This window comes from Diceros bicornis, chromosome 23, assembly GCF_020826845.1.
Source record: "Diceros bicornis minor isolate mBicDic1 chromosome 23, mDicBic1.mat.cur, whole genome shotgun sequence".
Classification (NCBI taxonomy): domain Eukaryota; kingdom Metazoa; phylum Chordata; class Mammalia; order Perissodactyla; family Rhinocerotidae; genus Diceros; species Diceros bicornis.
In genome coordinates, this window is record NC_080762.1 from 1,227,604 (window position 1) to 1,248,793 (window position 21,190).

General features: G+C 50.2%; 2 protein-coding genes across 2 annotated transcripts; both read left to right on the forward strand.

The window, feature by feature from the left end:
* Positions 1-8,222: 8,222 nt before the first annotated feature.
* On the forward strand, positions 8,223-9,243 carry OLIG3 (oligodendrocyte transcription factor 3). Its single transcript, XM_058566813.1, has one exon. The coding sequence runs from the start codon at positions 8,385-8,387 to the stop codon at positions 9,201-9,203; it is 819 nt and encodes a 272-aa protein (XP_058422796.1). The 5' UTR covers positions 8,223-8,384; the 3' UTR covers positions 9,204-9,243.
* Positions 9,229-14,127, forward strand: LOC131420303 (uncharacterized). The gene is made up of 2 exons (XM_058566150.1): positions 9,229-9,328; positions 13,460-14,127. Exons 1-2 carry the CDS (start codon positions 9,229-9,231, stop codon positions 14,125-14,127), a joined length of 768 nt encoding a protein of 255 aa, XP_058422133.1.
* Positions 14,128-21,190: the final 7,063 nt, after the last annotated feature.

Here is a 21,190-nt window from a genome sequence, read left to right on the forward strand (position 1 = left end):
TTCCAGGTACCTACTACGACATCTGAGAGGTACTTTGGTATACTTTATATTACTAATTCTCAACTTGCTAGGGGGTAGGGGTAATAGGAAAGGATGATTTCTGCCTTGATAGCGAGGGTAGATGTAAGAAATTTTTGAAAGAATACCAGGATGACATTTTACGAGGCAAAGTATAAAAGAATAAAGCTGAACAAATATTTTTGGCTGGTAAAAATATATACAGAAGACAGAGTCAGAAAATATTTTATTTCGAAAGCATAATACTGTATGATTTAAAAAGGTTTGCAAAATCCTATTATTTAACCCTCACAATGACATATGTCATGAGTATTATTATTTTTGTTTTGCAGATGACAAAATGAAAGTCCAGAAATGGTAAGAAACATGTGTGAGTGTGCACAGTTGGTAAGCAGCAAATCCCACCCAGGAAATCCGATGGTGGTGAAGTCTTTCTTGGGTATTATCTGCCTCTGGTCTTCACACACCCACCAATGGGAAAGTGGTGTCTCTATGTTCACAACGTGAGAGTCATCGAAAAGAAATAGTTTACATCTCTCCAAGACCTCATCTTCCCTATGATCCCACGGTATCTGAAAGTTTGGACCAGAAGACAACTACTAAGAAACCTACACAGTGTTCTCTGTGTGTTTGTATGCTTTGCAGGTGTTTATTTTCTTTCCCTTTGTGGTGGACGGCTTCCTCAAACAGGGACAGGAAGGACACCACAGACACTGAGAGGAGCTGTGCCCTGTGATTCTAGTCCTGTCTCAAAAAAGTTTTCACCCCAGGCTGCATATGCCCTTAGTTTTTAGTTTCCACAATTACTAAGACTCTTAAGCTGAGTTGGTTGAAGCTTCCTGGCCCACATCTTTCCTGGCACACACATCTTTCAGCAATATTTTGCTACTGGTTGTCTGTTCTTGGCATTAATTTCCCCAAAGGCATTATTTTCCATTTAATGTAATTACTTCAATTAATAAATCTAATGGGAGCAAAAGAGCTATTATCCCCTGCTTTACTTTCACAAGAGGCAAAACTTTGATAAAGATGAATTGATAGGGCAATTATAACAAGTGTGCTAGAAAATTATACACGTAATTGCATTTCTTTCTATACAAATAAATCACATAAAAAGCTTTTCCCAGAGAAAAAGAATTTTAACTCTGGAAGGAATTTTAAAATAAGCTTATAAATCCATGTTAACAAAATAAAAATAGTCTTCTCCTACCTACAAATTTCTAGTCTTATAGTCTTATTTAAGTAGATGTATTATGGCATTAGGAGCAATCATTCGGACACTGGCGTTCTCCCTCAATATAAAGTTGAAAGCTTTATTTTTTTCTTTTTGGCAACAGAAAAAATTAACACCTTGTTTGGGAGCTCTGTCCAGCAACATGAGGATAGATACTGCGTTAACTTCTAAATCTTCTATTTCTCAGCAGTTTCCGTCAGATAGCGTCCTCAGTATCCCACTGTCCTCTGCAGCAAATTCTGAGCCTTCTCGGCACCCAGAAGTAGCATTCCCGAAGGATCACCCAGAATGAGATTTATCTCAGGCCGTCTGCCTGGTTTCACATCTTGCGGCATGGACGAACAGGGGATGCAAGCACCAGAGTCCACTGGTCACTGAAGGAGGCTGAGCAGACCGGCCAGACCTCTGGCTTTAGAAAACAGCCACAGATGGCTCTGGATTGAAATGTTAGAATCAATGTTAAAATTTCCACAAGTATGTGAAGTAAACATATATTTGGGGAGCTTTCATACAAAGAACTCTATAAAATGTGCTGGAGGGTAGCGTTAAGTTTATGTACTATGAACTAAGGACGAGTACAGAGTGTGTTCTATGTTCTCCTTTTTCCTTTCCCCCTTATTGAAAAGCTTGTTTTTCTAAAAGTCTACTCATATTTATTATACTTGCCATAATAAAAAAGGACAAAAAACGAAGTTCTAAAGTATCTAATTGAAATACTCATTTCGGTGAACATAAATAGTCCAATATTCTGCTATTTCTTATTATCAAGAATTATAGGAGAGTCAAAATTACTAGGAAAAATTGAGGGAAGATTATCAAGTTTCTTTCATCAATGTCTTAAATAATGTCACGTTATGAAAAGATAGTAATTTCCATTATCATTTTATGTTGTAAAAATTAACATATTCCAAATGTGTAAGACTTTCTTACTACCAGTTCTTGATAGTGCTGTTGAGAATATCATTTCAACTGTTAAGCAAGAGACTCAGACTGGTCTGCAAGTAAAATAGAGAATGATAAATTTCTAGAAATTGTGAGTAATAATTTGTTTCCAGCCTGCCTCCACTCTTCCCACCCTTTTCCTCCACCTCCCCCCAAAATAAAAGAAAAACAGGAGTTGAGGCTTTAGTTGTCTGGATAATTGCTTAAATTTTATTATATATTGTAATATGATATAAATATGACGATGAAAATTCAGCCAACAGTGTAAATGGTGACAATCTGGTTTTATAAACTTTACATTCAGACTGTTGGTGTTATGAAAGCAAAATAAAGCATACTATAAACAGAAAAATACAGTGGACTAATGAGAAAGGAGCATGTATTACATTTTCATTTGTTTTGAGAAATGATAAAGCAGAGTCCCCCTGGTCCATTCCATAGATTCTGTATAAAATCAATCAGCCATGGAAATGTCGATTTCTGAAAACTGCCATTTTGACTTTTCAAGATTCAGTAGCAGACTCCTTAATTATCATTTTCTCAAAATAATGTGTGTAAACCTATATTTGTTAGGAGTCAATATTACTCTTCAAATCCAACGCTACATATGACTAGGCGTGTAATACATTTTCCTTTGTCTTTATTAGCATCTGAAAAATAGCTTAATTCCTTTTTATTTAGGACTCAAAGACTTCAAATACATATTTAATGTATTTAACTTTATGCAAATATACACGTAAGTTTCAGAACGTAAGTGTATAGATACCTATGATTAAAAGACAGTGTAATAAATTGGTGACATAAATGTTAAGGTCTCTTTAATCCTCTCGCTCTTACACGTAGGTTCTTACATCGTAATCTCTTTGTGGTATCTATTAATTTATATACTTTGTGTATAAACCTGAATATTACCAAACATAAAATGAAAATAATACATATGCCGCATAAGATGTTTATCTCTAAAAGAAATAGTTATCTCTAAAATAAAACTAAATTCCTTAGGCACTTTTGCAAAGAATACAGCAATATGTGTCTAATTTTACTATCTGATAGAATATACCAAGGAGATAATACAGTAACTTCCAGAAACAAAAAGCAGAATTTAGTATTCTGTGCTATTTTATATTAAGATATAAAATTGTATACAGTGGCTTTAACTATGAAATCACAAAAGAAATAATTTAATAACAATAGAATACTAGTAAGAAATCATCTACTTAGTGATTCTTAAAGTATTGGTATTAATGGAGCCACAAATCCGAAATGTCGGGGCACATGCCAAGAATGCATGTATAAGTATGCAAATTTTAATATAACTCATCAGTTTGCATGATTGATCACCAGTGATATTTAAATAAACCTAAACATTCCAATCTTGAGGAAAAATGTTTCCAATTTATAGGCTTTCTTTAGGAGGAAAACTCAGTAGAGGTTTTGGCAATTGAGCAGATGTTACCAGAAAGTTAAAAAAATAATAATAAAGGGTACTGAAGCTCACTAACTGAGCAAAATCCTATAAATGAAGCCCAGAAGTTCCCATCTCCTTTGACTTTAGTCAGTCTCTAAATGATTATAGTGAGCTTGGAAGTTCTGGCCAGCCTCGCTGCTCACGCATCATTAAAATCGGACTTCTACTTCTGCCAGCGTGTTGACTCTCTATATTCACGTAATTAGCACCTCATCGTCTTGTGCTATTCGGGGACTCCAATCTCACGCCCAACGTTGCGAAAAGCAGCTACTATCGCCTCATAAAATTCTGCTGTCCTTCCACTTCTGCTATTTTTCCCGTATGAAACCCAGATTATAAAAAGATGAGGAGAAGTTCAAGATATTATGTAAAATATGGGGAAACCCAGAAAATGGAAACGCTTTAGTCCGTCGGCCCAGATGCATCCTCTCGGGCCCTGCTAGCACCTACTCAATGGCCGAGATTGCGATTTGGGCTCGGAGTTCGGTACCCTCACCACCTCCCTCCGCCACCCGGGACGCGCTGCTGCGAGAGGAGAGAATTCCTGCTTGGCTGCGATTTATGTTGACATTTAATTTTTTTTTAACTTTTTTTTTTTCGTAACGGCTTCCCTGATCGCCCTCACAGCCTCCGGGGTCCGGCCCCACCGCAGCTGTTGCGCGTGATTGTTTTACTCGGATAAAGAAGGAAACTAGTGTGGGAAGTTGCTCCGCTCAGCTAGTCTTAGGCTGCTCCTCCGAGCGTCTCGGGGGCAGCCGGGTTTCCCTTTGTCTCGCTCTCTGGGAAGAGGGCCGCGTGGAAAGGTGAGGCCCGCAGGGCAGCCTCCCGCCGCTCGTCTCGGCCGGAGTTTCTGCCGGTCAAGTTGGGCTGGACGAGGCGAGGAGCCTGGACGTCGCTGACCGATCGGCTCCTCACAGCGGCCGCCCGCGGTCCAGCCGGCGCGACATTTGCCGCCGGACTCCCGGGGGCGGGGGTCGCTCCTGAGCCCAAACCGCGAGGCCTCGGGCGGCGCCGCAGCTTCTGGGAAGGACGTCGGCGCTGGAGCCGCGGAGCGGGGCGCCGGGTAGGAGAGGGTCCCCGGTGACGGGGCGGCGGGGTGGGCCGAGAAGCGTCCGAGGGCGGCCCCGCAGCCGGCCCGGGCCGCGCAAGGGTGGGAGCCCGGAGGCGCTCCCCAAAGCCGAGTGCGCGCGGGGGCTGCCCGCTCGCCCCGGACGCACCTGTTGGCTCAGGCCGACCCGGCCTCTGCGCCGCCGCCCTGCCCACCCCGGGCGCGGGGTGTGGTCGGGTTGCCCGCTCCCGCCTGTCCGAGCCCCGCGTGCGCCCCTGCCCGGGGCCAAGGTCACGGCGTCTCCGGCCAGGCCCCTCGGGCTCCCTTCCTCCCCCTCCTGGCGCGCCCGGTGGGCTGCGGCAGAGGCGGCCCTCTGAGAGCCCTGCGCCTGCTCCTTCGGGGTTCGCGGCTGACCCCAGGGCTGGGGGGCTGCGGTGACCCATCCGAATGAAAGCGACTCCGGGGGGCAAGCTTCCTGGGGCGCGCCGCCGCCTGCTGGGCCCCGGCGAGGGTCAACCCGTTTTAAGGCGGCAAAGTTGGGGCTCCTTTGCTATCTCACCCTCTTCCCGTCGTTAATCCCCCCAAGAGATGGGAGTGGGGAACAAGCCTGCGCGGAGATCCGGGACTCCGGGAAGGCCTCACTACACTGCTTCCGGCCGGGCCCTGGACCTTGGACCGCCCCACTCACACCCAGCGGCCCTGCTGGACAGCAGAGGGCGACCGGCGAGGAGAGCGGCGACGAGGCCCGGCCTGGACGCGGCGACCTGCCGCCTCGAGCAGCCACGTTCCTGTTACCCGTCACGGTCACTCTGCTGGTGGAGGGGCCTGTCCGCGCAGGCGGAGGCCCCGGCGCGCCGTCCCCGCCTGGCGCAGGCCCCTCGAGCCTGTCTCCGCGGGTCTGCGTCCCCCTCTCGTGGAAACGCCGTGCCGAGGAGAGGGCTTCTGGTTCGACTCACAGAACCCCGGCCCCTGTCTTTCCAGCCCGGCAAGTGAGGTGTTCTGCTCTGAGAGGACTGCTTCCCGCCCCTTTTTTCCCTGAAACCTTCTCGATTAATTTGGGGGAATTTTTCATCTTATTTCATATTGTCCACTGAGAAAATTAGAATATTAAAAAAAAGTAACCTTTCAGCAGCATGATTTTTCTACTCCTTCATTTGCAACCCTCTGCTCTAACTAGACTTTGCTACTTCCCGAAATCAACTTAGATGATCTAAACTCGGTTTGGGCATGGCAAAGACAGACGTCGATGCCCGAGGGTCAGGAAGGCTGTGCAGGAGTTCGGCGGGGCGGGCTTGTGCTCTGGACCGAAGAAAGGCGCGGAAGCCGCGTCTCCTCCAGCCGAGGCTCCCCGGGGACCCCCCACCCCCCGGGACCTGATCATCAGGGAATCCGCTGAGGGCCTGGTCTGGACCACACCTCTCCCCCCGCTTCTGTCACCTGGGGCCGAGTCTGAACATATGCAGATGATCTGAAACTCTTTTTCCCAAAAGCAGCTTGGGGGATGTCACTGTCTGGGCTCAAATGGATGAGTCTGGTGAATTAAGAAACATTCCTTTTGCTGGTTATTAGGAGTGCGTTTGGACATCAATCTTTCCACATCCAATCGGATCTCTCGGATTCTCCCTTTTAAGAAACTTTCCGTCTACGGAGATGGAGGCGATAGGAGGATAAGAGGCTGTGTCCAGTCTTCAAGGGCACTCGGTCTTGGCCTTGACGGGAGACTGTTGGCCGTTTTCTCTTTTTTTACAGAGAAGCAGAATTCAGTGTAGGAAAAGCATCGGTTCCAGCGTCGCGCCTCCCGATGCGTGCGCTTTCGCGGCGGGACAGTCTGTCCACGCGGCACGGCCTCGCAGAGCGCGGACTCCGGACCCGGGCACGCATGGCTCTCGTGTTGGCCGTTCGATTGGTGTCGGCGGACAGTGGGGCCTCCTCTGCCCCGCGAGTCCTCGGGACTTGCAGCGCCTCCGCCGCCCGGTCTGCGGCCCTGACCGCCCGCCGAGGTTCCGGGATCGTCTTGGTTTCGCACTTTCCACCCAGACGCTCAGCCACCACCTAACGTCTGTCTCGGGTCCCTCCGATCCCGGAGCATGGCGGTGCCCAGGTTCTTCCAGAGGCCGCCGCAGGGCTCTCTGCCTCCGGGGACGTCTGCCTTCCCGCCCCTCACGCCGCTTAGCCAGTCCCGATTGACAAAAACACAGCAAGGAGTGAGAAAGATCGGCGCCACCTCCGCGCTCGGGCCCAGGGCTGCGAAATCCAGGCCTCGTCTCTGTCCCCGGAATCGACTGCGCGCAGCACCGCAGAGCCCACGCGCGCAAGCACGAGGGGTCTCCAGATCCTTTCGCTGCCGACACGCGCGCGCGCAGACACACACACACACACACACACACAACTGTAGTTTATTATTCCACCCTGAGCTCCCGCTTTCTCCGGCCCGGTGGCGCTGGGCTGCAGGCGCTCCCCTGGCGCGCGCACAGCGCCCAAAGTGCGCCTTGCGAGACTGCCGGCCGCCCGGGGGCCCGGGGCCTGGGACCGCGGTGAGGCCGGGGCAGGAACAGTCTCTCCGGAGATCTCCAGAACCTCTCAGTCCCCAACTCCCTCCCACCCCCTCGGCTCCTTTTCCTCCCCTCCCTTCTCAAGTTGCTCTTCTTGTAACACCAGGGCTGTTTTTTCCCCTCAGTTCCAGGTCTAGGGAGTTAGAAAATTGGGCAAAACTGAAATTCTTTCAGTAATCTAGTTTTTAAAACGACAGAGAAGACATAGAAAGCAAGAGAACGATTCCCGCAACAGTGTCGGGGCGAACCCATCACCAGGTGCAGACATTCCGTGGAAACCACACCAGGAGGGTCCGATAAACAGAATAAGCCCAGTGTCCGTGTTTAGGAAGAGAGACTTCATGGACAAAACTTCTACAGCGCGCGTCCACGCGCAGCCGGCCTCCCCTCCCGCCCGCGCGCTGAACCTGCGCTCTGCCCGCCTCTCTGTCCTGGAGACCCTTCCCAGGGACCGTTTTCCCGACATTTCTCCAAACTTGGGAGGAGCTCTGAAAGGGAGGAGAGCGAGGGTTTCAATTCCTCTCTCCAAACCCAGAGGCATCTCCGCTAACCTTCCCTTCCTCCAGTTCCTTCGATGTGACTTGGTTAGGGAAATTGGGAAGGGGAGGAGGGGAGTGGAGGAAAGTTTTTTAAAAAATCAAGAAGGCGTGAGCTGGAGCGGTGAGTGTGTCAATCAGAGGGTTTTGTGCCTGGGGGCTCCTAGCGGTTCTGAGCAGAGGTGTCCCAGGGCGGCCCCACAATGAATATGAATAGGAATCCTTGCTAAATGGGACAGCAAAGCGCACCGCCCTGAATGATGGCACGTCATCCTAACCAGCCAGGATAGATAGGAGGGTTCCTTTTGTCTCTTTTCTCCACCGCAGCTCTATAAAAGCCCCTCTGTTTCAGTGCGAGGTTAGTTCAAGCACACACTGCCTAGCTGGACTAGCTGTCCAGGCAGCAGCCCTACCAGGGAGGGAGCGGGGAGGGAGCCAGGCGGGGAGAGGCGGCGCCCCAGCTTTTCTTCTCACGTCTGCCGCGGAGAAGTGGGTTGCCCGGCTGTGCAGATTGTTTTCATTCAAGATTTTCTTTCATTTCCCGCCTAAAGCCTCCCCACGGTAGGGCCGCATCCCCCGTCATAAAATGAATTCTGATTCCAGCTCTGTCTCCAGCAGAGCTTCCTCTCCGGACATGGATGAGGTGTACCTGAGGGACCACCACCACCGCCACCACCACCACCAGGAGAGCCGCCTCAACTCGGTGTCGTCCACGCAGGGCGACGTGGTGCAGAAGGTGCCCGGGGAAAGCCTGTCCCGGGCCGGCGCCAAGGTCGCGGGCGAGAGCAGCAAGTACAAAATCAAGAAGCAGCTATCGGAGCAGGACCTGCAGCAGCTGCGGCTGAAGATCAACGGACGCGAGCGCAAGCGCATGCACGACCTGAACCTCGCCATGGACGGGCTGCGCGAGGTCATGCCCTACGCGCACGGGCCCTCGGTGCGCAAGCTCTCCAAGATCGCCACTCTCCTGCTGGCCAGAAACTACATCCTCATGCTCACCAGCTCGCTGGAGGAGATGAAGAGGTTGGTTGGCGAGATCTACGGGGGCCACCACTCGGCCTTCCACTGCGGGACCGTGGGCCACTCGGCCGGCCACCCGGCGCACGCCGCCAACGCCGTGCACCCGGTGCACCCCATCCTGGGCGGCGCTCTCTCGTCCGGCAACGCCTCGTCACCGCTGTCCGCCGCCTCGCTGCCGGCCATCGGCACCATCCGGCCGCCCCACTCGCTGCTCAAGGCGCCCCCCACGCCGCCCGCGCTGCAGCTGGGCAGCGGCTTCCAGCACTGGGCCGGGCTGCCGTGCCCCTGCACCATCTGCCAGATGCCGACGCCGCCACACCTGTCGGCTCTCTCCACCACCAACATGGCCCGGCTGTCGGCCGAGGCCAAGGACCTGCTCAAGTGAGCGGCGGGCCGGCCGGCTGCCGAGAATGCGGGGACAGCGGCGCGGGGCCGGGAGGGAAGCGGGCTGGGTGCTCGGCCGGCGGGAGCGCGGGCGCGGGGCCCCCCGGGCTCCCACCCCCTCGAGAGGTCTCAGATCCACTCGACCCCCAGGAGGGAAAGACCAGAACCAAACCGCAGTTTCTAGGTGGTAGCGACGGGGCTCGAGCCAAACGTCGTGTTTGCATGCATGCTGCTTCTCCCCAGGCCGCACGCTCTTGTCGAAACTGCGTTTGTCCTATCAAGACGGGATCGGTGTAGTTAAAACTTGCGAAGGGACTTTGCAGTTGGCTTTCTCTGGCTCCGTGATCTCACCTTGGAAAAGACAACTATCCTTTTGTGCAAAACCAATGTAAATATTTTGTTGAGATGGATACGGTTATCATTGTCGGTGTCCTCTCCACAGTTGTTTTTCTAGAGACAATGGGGAGAGAGAGAGAGATCAAGACCCAAGTGTTGAATCTCAACTCCGGTCCAGGGCACGACATCTCCTCTGTGGGTTTTCCCTAAGACGCAGTGTAGGTCAAAAGAATGCATGCATGCTTCTCAATGAATCTTGTCTGACCATGTTGTGCAGGCCGTGATGCCATTTTCCTTGTAACAAGGATTTATTAGTGAATTCCCGAAGTACTCCATATATCTGTCTGTGGTTGTATGACATGACAAAGGGAGCAGAGTGCAAAGACCCCAACCCAGCACATGCGCTTCTTGCCCACTCCCACCCCCTTCAGACTCAGTTCCAAACCACCCTGGGTTGTTCCAGGGCCCTGACTGCAAAAGCTTGGGCTCCCTCAGCTAGCTTGCCCCTACCCCTTGCTCAGTTATTCTGCATGCGGGGTCAGCTCTCTCTATCATCAGCTTTGAAAACTTATCGTGGTTTGGGGAGGGTGCCATTTTTATTTTCCTGAACATTTGCTTGAAATATTTTGTTAGGGCCTCAAAGACAATACCTGTCTTTATTTTTTATATATTCTTGATAACTATGATATATTTATTAATAACCAGTGTTTCTGGATGAGATTTCAAATAAAAAAGAACCTTTAAATCCTGGCTTTGCCTTTCCCTAAAATTTTTAAAGATGGGGTAGTGGGTAGGGATCAGGTGGACCAGTCAGGCGTGTCTGGGAGTGGGTGAGAGATTTGGGCAGGTGGCCAGATGCAGATTTTTCTCTGGTCATTTATAGGTAAAGAGGTCAGATAAATTGGTGTTAGTGATTACAACTAAATGTCCTTCAAACTGGGGCATCGTCTACGTTGGTAGTCTTGTGATATCTGAGCTCCTTATTTCTCCGCAGTAATCATACTCTCATAAACTCAGCAATTGAGCTTTTTAAAAAAAGTAATCTGGAAACCCAAAGTGACAGGAAATGAGGTGCGGAGTGGTGACTGCACTGGCTGTGTTGGCAACAGATAAGAAGGAAGAGTACGTTAACTTCTTTTCACTTTTAATTGACTGTGTGGTTTTTTTTTTTTTAAAAAAAAAGACAGGTTAAAATCTAGTGTATGTTTTAAAGTCAACAAAGAGCAGTCCTGGAAAATAATCAAATACCCGACCCACCTGCCCCCTCGAAGCAGCCCCTCAGAGAAAGGGAAGGCCGCTCTGCTTTGTAAGGTGAACTGGGGTGAGGCCAAGGACCGCCCAAGTCCCAGCATCTCGTAAATTTATAGCAGGAATGCTCCCTTCTTCCCTCCCTTAGAAGACTGTGGACAACACTGGGCACCCTCTACATAAGTGACGGCTAAAACAGGCGTCATTTTAGTCAATTTCTTCTCTCTTCACCCCCACCCCCCATAACACTTCCAAATAGTTTGTATAAGCAAAAGTGATCCAGCAAGAAGGTTTTGTTTGTTTACAGAGGATGAGAAATCAAGCTCCGGTGACGATAACCCCAACAGCACAGCCTCTGTTTCCCACTAAGGGAAACGGAGACCTGATGGAAATGTACCAACCCAGAGCGTACCTGGATTAAATGTAACGTCCCTCCCTGTTGGTGAGGCCTAAGCTCCCCGTGGAGAGGGCAGGCCGGTGGTTTCTACCACAGGGCACCGGAGCGGCCTCTCTCCAGGATCCCGAAGGTCAGCACATCTAGGAAGCATGTGCCCTCCTGGGTTCCTCACCGCCTGCCGCATGCTGTCCCTCTCTGGGAGGGCATTTCTGTGGGTCCTGGTTCTGTTGGACTCATTCTCCTCTACCTCTCTTTACCCCCTGTCCCCCAGATCCCCCACTGCCAGGGAGACAGACCAAAGTGAGGGCCTACAGTGGGAGGGGTGCTTATTTCCACTGGGTTTAGGCAGACAAATGGGGGAATAATCGTCTGCTTCCCAAGGGTGATTCATTTCTCTGGGTGAGCAAAGAGCTGTTGAGGATTTATTTGAAACCAACACAAGGCAGCCCTCCAGCCTTTCCCGTGAGTTTATTATTTAGGAAGGGGAGGGGAGGGAGAAGTTTCATCAATCAGGAAAACGACCGCCCCTTGAGCCACTTGCCTCTTTTGAATCCATTTCCAAAGGCCTGGACCTGGGGAAAGGCTGGAGGCCTGAGCCCTGCCTCAGCGGTGGGCACTGCTTCTCCAGAGCTGGAGCTTACACTGAGAAAGGAGTCGACCACACTCCCTGCACCGGGGAGAAGTGGCTTTGGAGGTCGTGTTGCTGGGTCAGGAATCCCCTGAGTTACATCCAGCAGTCAGTTTAAGGAGCTGTGAGGTCCACTCTTGTGGGGAGACTGCACCAAAAGGAATCTCCAGCCCAGAGAATTCTCTCCTGAGTTCTCCCACTGAAGCGGAAACGAGACCCTGCTTCCAGCGCTGAGCAGTGCCCTGGACCGGCTGAGCTCTTGGATGGTCACAGACACTCCCTGGGCCTAGAGGCAGACTGGGAAAAAGGATTCCTTTAAGAGCAGGGTAGGAACTCAAGGAGGGAGGCTGTATGGGTGCCAGGTCATCCAGAGATCCCGAGTTATCAGAAGGAACCATCCCCATTGGCCTCCTGGGCAGGGCCTGGCCAAGTTCGGGTGGTCTGCTCAGGGATGTGACTTGCAGGTGACTTTTACTTGCATTTCCCATTAAATTCTCAAATAAGTGAAACAAGATTACACAGCCGCGAGGGTGAGAATGGCTCTTGGCTGGGTTTTTTCCATTGTGCATTTGCCACTTTCTCTAAAGTTCTCAAGTTTAAAGCAGTTTTTAATTCAATCTAGAGAAAGGACAACGGTCTCTTCATTCCGGAATAAACGTTGCTTTGCATTTAAAAGGACTCCGAGAGCCTCGCGGGCGGAGATGTCCTGAGAAGCCTGCACCTCCAGAATCCTCTGGTCCATGTGAACCGGTGACCAGGCCTGAAGGGCGGGGAAGGTCACACCCGGAAAGGGGACGCTGGTCCATCAGGCCTTGTTGCCAGCCGCGCTCTCCCCTCCCGGATTCTGGGGCCTTGGGTTTATATCCCCAAATTGGGCGGGGAGCGGAGGCCCGGGCGGCCCGAAGCCCAAGGTTTCCCAGCTCCTGCAGGAGGAACCGGTGTCTCCTCCACTGTTTGTCAGGCTGCCCCAGGGAGGAAGATTTCATTGATGCGCTCAGCAGAAACCGCCAAAGCCCTTCCCTCGGGGAGGCCGCGGATTCTCTCAGCTCCTCGCTCAACTCATAAGACGTGACAGCGCTTTCCAGGTCCCTGTGGAGGTTCGAGCCCATCTCTCCCCTCCCACCGCCCTGGTTAAGGGTGGGCTCCAAGGGTGGGCGCCCGGGCGGATGCACCGCAAGCCCACCCCGAGACATTCTCTCCACCGGACTGCCGCCTGCGAGGGCCGAGGATAGGCCTCGGGGACAGGCCTAGGGGCACTGGCCTGAAGGACAGGCCCAGGGGGACAAGCCTAGAGGGAGGGCCTCGGGGACAGCCCTAAGGGGAGCGGCCTGGGGGGACAGACCTCAGGGACAGGCCTGGGGGACAGGCCTAGGGGGGCCGGCCGCGGGGACCAGGCCTAGAGAACAGACCCAGAGGGACAAGCCTAGACGGAGGGCCTCTGGGACAGGCTTGGGGGACAGGCCTAGTGGGAACCGGCCTGGGGACAAGCCTGGGGGCACAGGCCTCGGAAACAGGCCTGGAGGCGGCGTGGTGTAGCCTCCGCGATCCCGACGAGGCCCCGCAGAAGCCCAGCCTCGTCGCTCTGGGGTCCTTGCGGGACTCTGGCTCGAAGACGCCCCCCGGACACCTGTCCCGCGATCCCGCGCAGGGAAAGCGCAGCTGTGCGGAGAGGACGTCGGGGACTCGGGCCCCGCGGTCCAGGCCCCTGAGGACCGAGGGGCGGGAGGAGGCGCCGCAGCGGAGGGAGTGGGAGCGCCTGGAAAGCAGCGGGCCGCGGAGGCGCTCTGCGGCGCGGGGGGCGCCCGCCTCTCCCGCCGGCCTCCCGCCAGCTCGCGGGACGCTGCGCCCCGCTGTCCCGGCCCCGCGAGGCTGCTGAGCCTCTCGGGGCCCGTTTCCCTCGCGCGGGCCGAGAGGAGGCGAACCCCGAGGGCCGCCGGGCCTGCAGAGTCGCTGCGCCGGCGGCGGGGCCGAGGGGCGGGGAACGCGGGGGCCGAGCGCCGAGCCCCACCCCGCCCCCCGAGCCCGCGCGTCGCCGCGTCTCCCCCGTGCGCGCGCCGACGGGAGCGGGCACCGGCCCCCACCCGGCCTCCGGCTCGGGGGCGGGCGCGGAGCGGGGTCCTCGGGCTGGGCAGCGTCAGGCTCGGCGCCCGACCCGAGTCCCCGCCGTCCGCCCCGCGGCCCGGAGATGGGGGCGCAGAGGACAGAGATGCCCCGGGAGGGACATCCCGCGCCCGGCCTCCCCAGACCGCGCTAACCCTTGCCAAGGGCCTCGGAATAACGAAGTATCTGTGGAAACCGGACGGAGAGAAAACATGAACAGCAAACCAATGCGAACTTGGCCCGCGAGCTGCGGGCGCTCCCTCCTCGGCCCCGCGCCCCCCCAGCCGGGTTCCGAGGGGCCCCCTCTCTGCGTGCTGCAGAGCTGCGGGCCGAGAACGCGGTTCGGCCCCAGGCAGGATCCTTGGTCCCCCGCGAGGACGTAGAGGCGGGAGCGAGCACGTCGCATGGAGACTCTTCTGCCCCTGGTCTTTCAAGCCCCTTCCCGTCTGTCTACCCCGGAGGAGAACGTGGAAATTCACAACCTCCGCGCCCGCATGTGAGCATCTGGCTCTCCGGTGCTCCCTTCCTTTGCAGTTTCTCTTAATCAGTCTTCCTCCACTTCAGCAACGAACGCCTTCCGAGCGCTTCCGGGGTGCCAGGCACTGTGAGGGGCGACGGAGGTAAATGGGGAGCAAAACAGCAAGACATTGAAATAAGTAAGAAATGGGCCTGCCCTGGGGGCCCTCGGAGCCCAGGGGGGAAACACAGGTCACCTAAGTGCGGTGGTCGAATCTCCGCGGGCCGCAGGAAACACTGGGGCTGCAGGCACGTCCTTCCAGGGGCTTTTTTAGATGCTGGAAAAGTCACTGCCCTTTCCCTGTCCCAGACAGACAGGAGGGGAGCAGGTGCCTTTGATGAATATCGGAATAAAAAGAAGCAATGGTGGCAGTCCTTGGTTTCATCGCAGTGGTTTAGAGATTTATTGACACTGAGATAAACTTCAGTCTGGGGCATCACCGTAATTCATGTCCCCATTACTTATGACCAAATGAGCAAATCGTTTTTCTTTAAACTGGTTTTTAACAGAAAAAATAAAAAGAGGGGGGTGTTGGGAGAAATCTTTTTTTAATGGGATGAGAGTCATTATCCTCCTTGTCTCCGTGTTGCAGAAGCTTGCCTCCCGACTCCTGAGTTCACGAGGCTGTGTTCCAAACATAAAACAATCCTGTAATTTCCTTCGAGAACAAAAGTTTTCAAAGGAATGACCTGCACGGTATCCCCGTTAATAAAGCAGAATTGACTTAATGGTCTGTTAATTACTCCATCCCTGCGGGGGCGGGCGCTCCGAAAGGATTGCGGCGCACCCTCTGTCGAGGCAAGCCGCAGTCCGTCCCCAAATGGACAGCTGGGGCTGGGCCTTTGAAAGCCCAGACAAAACACATCCCTGATAAATAATCCACCTAGAACACAAAGGTTCAGCGCGCAATTGTTGAGTCTTTGCTGGATCCTCAGAGAAGACCCAGGGAGCTCCTTGGGGCTTCCGGGAATCTTTAAGGCTTGGAGCCAGGGGTTCTTGGCCAAAAGTGAAAAAGAGCTTGTTTGACTTTTCTGTCCCCTTATCCTCCTCTCTCAAATTCCTTCCTTTTCATTGAGACTCTGACTATACTTCTTTTATCTGATCTTCTTTTGTACTAATTACAGTGTGTTTTGTCATTCGATACATTTTTAGTTTGGTCATCTTTTCCAGTTGTTTCTCTGTTACTGGTTTAAACCTAAGAAGAAAAATTTGAGTACAATAGTAAAAAAAGGACAAAGTAGAGAATCAAATGTAGAGATGGATTTGGGTTATTATTCTCTGTGACTTTGTCACATCTGTAAGGTAACAAGTGCATCATGCAATTAAATGTATTTCTAAAATAAAAAAGTTAAAAAGCTCTACTTAAGCCCAAGTAGAACTGAGCAATCATCCAGTTAATTTGGCATCAAAGACTGTTAAGCAGAAGAATTCAATTTTTAAAATACCTCTTTAAGGAAGAAAATACACATAAACATGTTCTATAGTAATTGAGAAAGTATTGGTTTCAATTTGTTGTCCATTTAGCCTTTGTGGGCCAATTTAAACAAACATTACGGAAAGATGAAATGTGGCATCTACAGAGACAAGAAAGTGATCAAGATTTGGATATGATCTGTTTTGAAAATTAGCTCTTTGAACTAGGCAAGCCACACTGTTAGCCATATCCACCATCACTTCTTAAGGAAGTGACCCTTAAGGGTCATGTGTTGGTGGAAGGCTGACCTTTGCCTTACTTGCCACACTTCTGGCCCCTGCATGGTATACCAGCTAATCGATATAAGGCATGGACATGAAGAAGGCTAGCTCTAAAGCACTGGCATTAAATTGTGTCCATAATTGTGTTTGTATAGAATGGTGGCAGACACACACTTTTCTCTCATTGGAAAAGTGCAAGAATCTAGTGAATCAAAAAGAAACCCAGCATTTAAACTTGGCTTGATCCCCAATCAACGCTGAACTTCTGTTCTGGTTTTCTGTACAGCTAGCTGTTCATCCCAGTTATGTCAGAAGTGGGATCCAGATAACAGCGTGACAGGCGGTGTGATCCTTGGAGCCCAGATAGTGTCGTTCCTTTCAATAAAACCCAGACAAAAGGCCATCTTTGTACGTCTACTCAGCAATGTTCTCACGATGCCGACCTCCCCACAGTACTGTATAACTAACACACAAACGTGAAAAGCAGGAAGCCGTTCCTCTTGCTAAACCGTCCATAGGGAATGCTAGAAGTAGAGGAGGAAATTTGTTTCCAATTTTTGCTAGAATTATATTATGAATAGATTAGACTCTAACATTGAATAAAGTACAGTTTTAGAAATTGCTTTGACTGGCTGTGCAAGGTCGAAATGGGTTAGTTTCTCATTTTCTCCTTTGCAGAGATTAATGCGCTCTGGTATCAATGCCCCTCCCCAAAGGGCATTTTGATTTGCAAGTTTCTTCATATTTTTACCCTTAGGTACTTGATTTTTAGCAATCCCTTCACCTATGGAGTGTTGTTTTCCAGGCTCTTAACTGAGACGTTTGATCTCTTGAGGACCACAGAGTACATTGACTTATGATTGGTAACTTTTCATCATTATTGATATGGGCAAGTTTTTAAATAGAAAATACTAAGAATTATGCACTGTATTTTTCCCAGTAGATATTGGATCTCAATACAAGGAATTTACAAAGGAGCTGTAACTTGAAGGAAAACAACAACAGTTAAAACTTTTTGGAATATATTAAACATGGAGAGAACTAATAATTTTTTTGGAAACAACAGTTTTATTTAAGCCTCCATCAAACAACGCTAACTTGTCCTTGAAGTGGATGATGCTGATAGTACTGAAGAGTGGCTGGAGAGGAGGGAGGAAGAGATGGGGAGGAGGATGCTACTGTTCTAACTGTGGTTCCATGAGCTCTCACCGTGTGGACCCTAAACCTCATCTAAGGGAACAGCGAGGGGTGAGATGCTTTTCTTATAGGTATTTGCTTGACCACTATAGATTCTTTTCTTTTTCTACCATTAATCTCCTTTGAAAGTGTGTGTGAAGGTTGCTCATCTAAAATATATACCGTTAATATATAAAAGGATGTTCTAGAGTTTGCTGAAACTAGAATTAGGTTCAATGAAACATTTGATGTCTTTCTACACTTTAGGCTTGAAAGAAAGAGATCAGAAGTGAGAGACAGGAGAGACTGTGCAGAGCAGGGACAAAATGGATTTAGTAAGTGAAGCAGGTAAGGCAAGAAACAGGGTGGCCACTGTTTAAAAAAGCACAACATTTCTGCTGGTAACATAGTATCAAGAGTTCCTCCTCTTAGTTTGGCCCTCACATACATAGGCTTTAGGTCGTTAAGACACTACCTAGAAAAAGACCGCGTTTGCTTACTTCCGAGAGATGAAAATTTATGGGTGCTTTTCTTTCTCCTCTGTCTCCCTCCTCAATTTTCCTTTCTTCCTCGATTCCTCTACCTTTCTTCTCAATTATCATCTTCTTGCTCTGTCTTCTTCTCCTTCTCTGTTTCCACTCTCTGTTCTACATTCCAGTTCATCACCCCACTCTGTCCACTTCCCTCTGCCACTTCGTTGCTTTAGGGGGACGTGGGGTTACACCCCCAGCCTCTTCCCTCTGTCCTGCACACAATCTGCCTGCTCCTCCTGCTCTGTTGGAGCTTCTAGGAAGACCCAATACTCTTCTAATGTCTTCACTCTCCTGTGTTACGTTACAGAAAAACGAGGTACATGGAAGTGTGTTCAGAACCAAAAGTGTTAGCAAGTGCTTTAACTTTCAAAGGTAGCGTTATCATGAGCATGCCTTTCTAGGTGATAGGGGTGTGGTGGTCCGTGCTATATATGGGTTTTACTAGCTTGTGTTAACTTAGGGTAAATATTTATACTAATAATTATAGCAAAGAGAAAGTTCTTCAGATGTGCCAGTCATGGTTTTAAATACTCAACACATATTAACTTATTTAATTCTCACTACAAGCCTATGAAGGTAGTTCTGTTATTATTCTCATGTTTGCAGATGTGGAAACTGAGGCATATAAAGTTAAGTAACTTTCCTAGGGTCACACAGCTGGTATGATCTAGAATAGTGGTGTCCCTGGGCCAGCAGCATCAGCATCATCTGGGAACTTGTTAGAAACGCACATTCTGAGATTTTACCTTCCTAGCAAACTAATAAGATAGACGATCACAATTTCATGGATGCTGGCAGAAGACACAAGACTCCCAGGTCAGAAGCAAAGGACTTTATTTCTCTGTATAGAAAGATCATGAACATCATGTTCACGTTGGTTACCCTGGTCCCTTAATTTCCGTGAGAGCAATGCAGGGATGTCACACATGCAGTGGATTGCATTACCTCCGAGGAATCTTGAGCTTAGAACTCCCCTATCTTTTATAATGAGCTTCCAGCAAACCTGCTTGGCTTTTGTCCCAAAGTGTGAGACTGTCTTTATTATCTTGGGCAGCAAACGAACCTGCCCTCTGCTCTGGAGGGAGATACTGTCTCTGTCTTCCAAGGCTGTTCTCTATACAAACACGCTTGACTAGACAGTCCAGAATAAAGTTTGTCAACAAAGCTGTTTGTTAACAACTGTTTTCTCCCAGCCTGATATCTTAAGTTTGTGTTTTAGGTGCCTTTTTCTCTCTATGGTACCCCACGTTTCCCAACATTGTCTGCTACACATCTGTCTTTTCCCCATTGATTTGTGGTGGCAGCTTTACCTGATATCAAGCTCCTGTATATTCTCGGTCTGTTTCTGAACGCTCTATTCTGTAGCATTGGTATATTAGTCTGTTTCTGTGCCACCACCAGTATGTCGTTATTGCTATGACTTAGTATTATGTCTTAATATATGGTAAAGTGACTCCAGAGAGAACAAATTTTTTACAGAATGTCCATATTTGTCTCCAAACTGAATATATTCTAAACCAACCAGAATAATGATTTTTAAAAAGTGCAGTGTAAACATTATTACAAGATTTTTATCGCCTGTTCTTTTAGGTGGTGGAGCATTGGTGGGAGAAGAGATATGTGTATATGCAGGCCTCTTGGAGTCGTAATATTCTTATTTTTTCATTCTAGTTCCCCAACCTCCCTGCTAATAATCACGGGTGGGAATCCTTGAGCTTTCTGGCTCCGCGTATGAAGCTGTTTGGTGCCTCATTAGTAGTAAAGTGCTTCTGGGGGTGAAGGGATGAACAAGACAGAGAAGGCTCCTGCTCTCCTTCTAGAGAGGAGACAGAGAATATCATCCAAACAACGAGTAAATTCACAAGAGAGAGATGAGAGGTATGAAGAAATCCTAACAGCAGGACAGCTGGAGTTTGACTGGGTTAATTAAGTTTAGCTGGGGAAGTCAGGAAGGCTCCACTGAGAGGTGACACAGGAGCTTTGACCTGAAGGACAAACTGAGGCTGGAGAAATCCAGGTAGTGGGAGCCAGCATATATGGGTAGATGGTGATTTGTGATGGGGAATTCTATGTGTCAGTGTGGCTGGGCTACAGTATCCGTTTGTTTGGTCAAACACTACTCTAGGTGCTACTGTGAAGGTATTTTACAAATGTGATTAACGTTTAGAGTCAGTGGACCTTAAGTAAAGGAGATCACCCTCCACAGGGGGTGGGACCCATCCAATCAGTTGAAGCCTGAAGAGCAAAACCTGAGGTTTCTGAGAGAAGAGGGCATTCTGCCTGAAGCCTGTAGCACAGAAATGCTGCCTGAGTTTCCAGCCTACTGGCCTGCCCTACAGATTTCAGACTCAGCAGCCCCCACAATCACATGGGCCCATTCCTTAAAATAACTGTCTGTCTCTCTCTCTCTCTCTCTATATATATATACACACACACATATATATTCTGTTCCTCTGCAGAACCCTGACGGACACCTGATGATCAGTGATGAAAGACCCAGCCCTTGCCCTCACAAAGCTTCATTGCAGAGGGAGAGAGAGGCATGAAACAACAGATTACATAGTTCAGAATTTACTTCCAAGAGCAGAGACACTCTCTTTATTCTTCTTAATTCTCCTTAAGGATCAGGGACCTGAACCACAGACACTGGGCAAAACTTGACTGGCCAAGGGATGATGTTCAGAGTCAGGAGAACAAGATTCTGGTGCCAGTTCTGCCCCAGCAGAGCTGTGTGACCTGAGTCCACACTTAACTCTCCTGAGGCTGTTTCCTTCTCTGTGAAGTGAGGGCGTTGGGATAAATGTTCCTAAGGTTGTTACCTTTTCTAATCATCTGTGATTCTTTGAGAGCAAGTGGAGGCAGTTAAGGATCAATGGATAGCTACTGCTCTGCTGATGAGAGCAGCAAACTTCAGAAATACAGTCCTGGAAGACCGTTGTTAGTCATGCAACACATGAGAGATTGCCAGGATCCCCAAACCTCATCCCGACCTTCAGCTGCTGTCACAGTCGGCGGGGTCCTTGAGGGCTGTGTGCAGAGACCATCCAGGCCAGTGAGTTGTCCACAGCTGGGACTCTGGCTCTAGGTCTCCGCCGGTCTCCCCACCATGTGTGAGCTCCTTTGGTGGAAGACCCAGGTTAGCAGCAGGTCTGCTCAATGTCTCGCTCCCTTGAGACCTCCTGTATTCGTTTCCTGGGGCTGCTGTAACAAAGGACCACAGATTGGGTGGCTTAAAACAACAGAAATTTATTCTCTCGTGGTTCTGGGGGCAAGAAGTCTGAAACCAAGATGTTGGCAGGGCCGCGCTCCCTCTGATGGTGCTGGGGAAGAGTCCTTCCTTGTCTCTTCCAGCTTATGG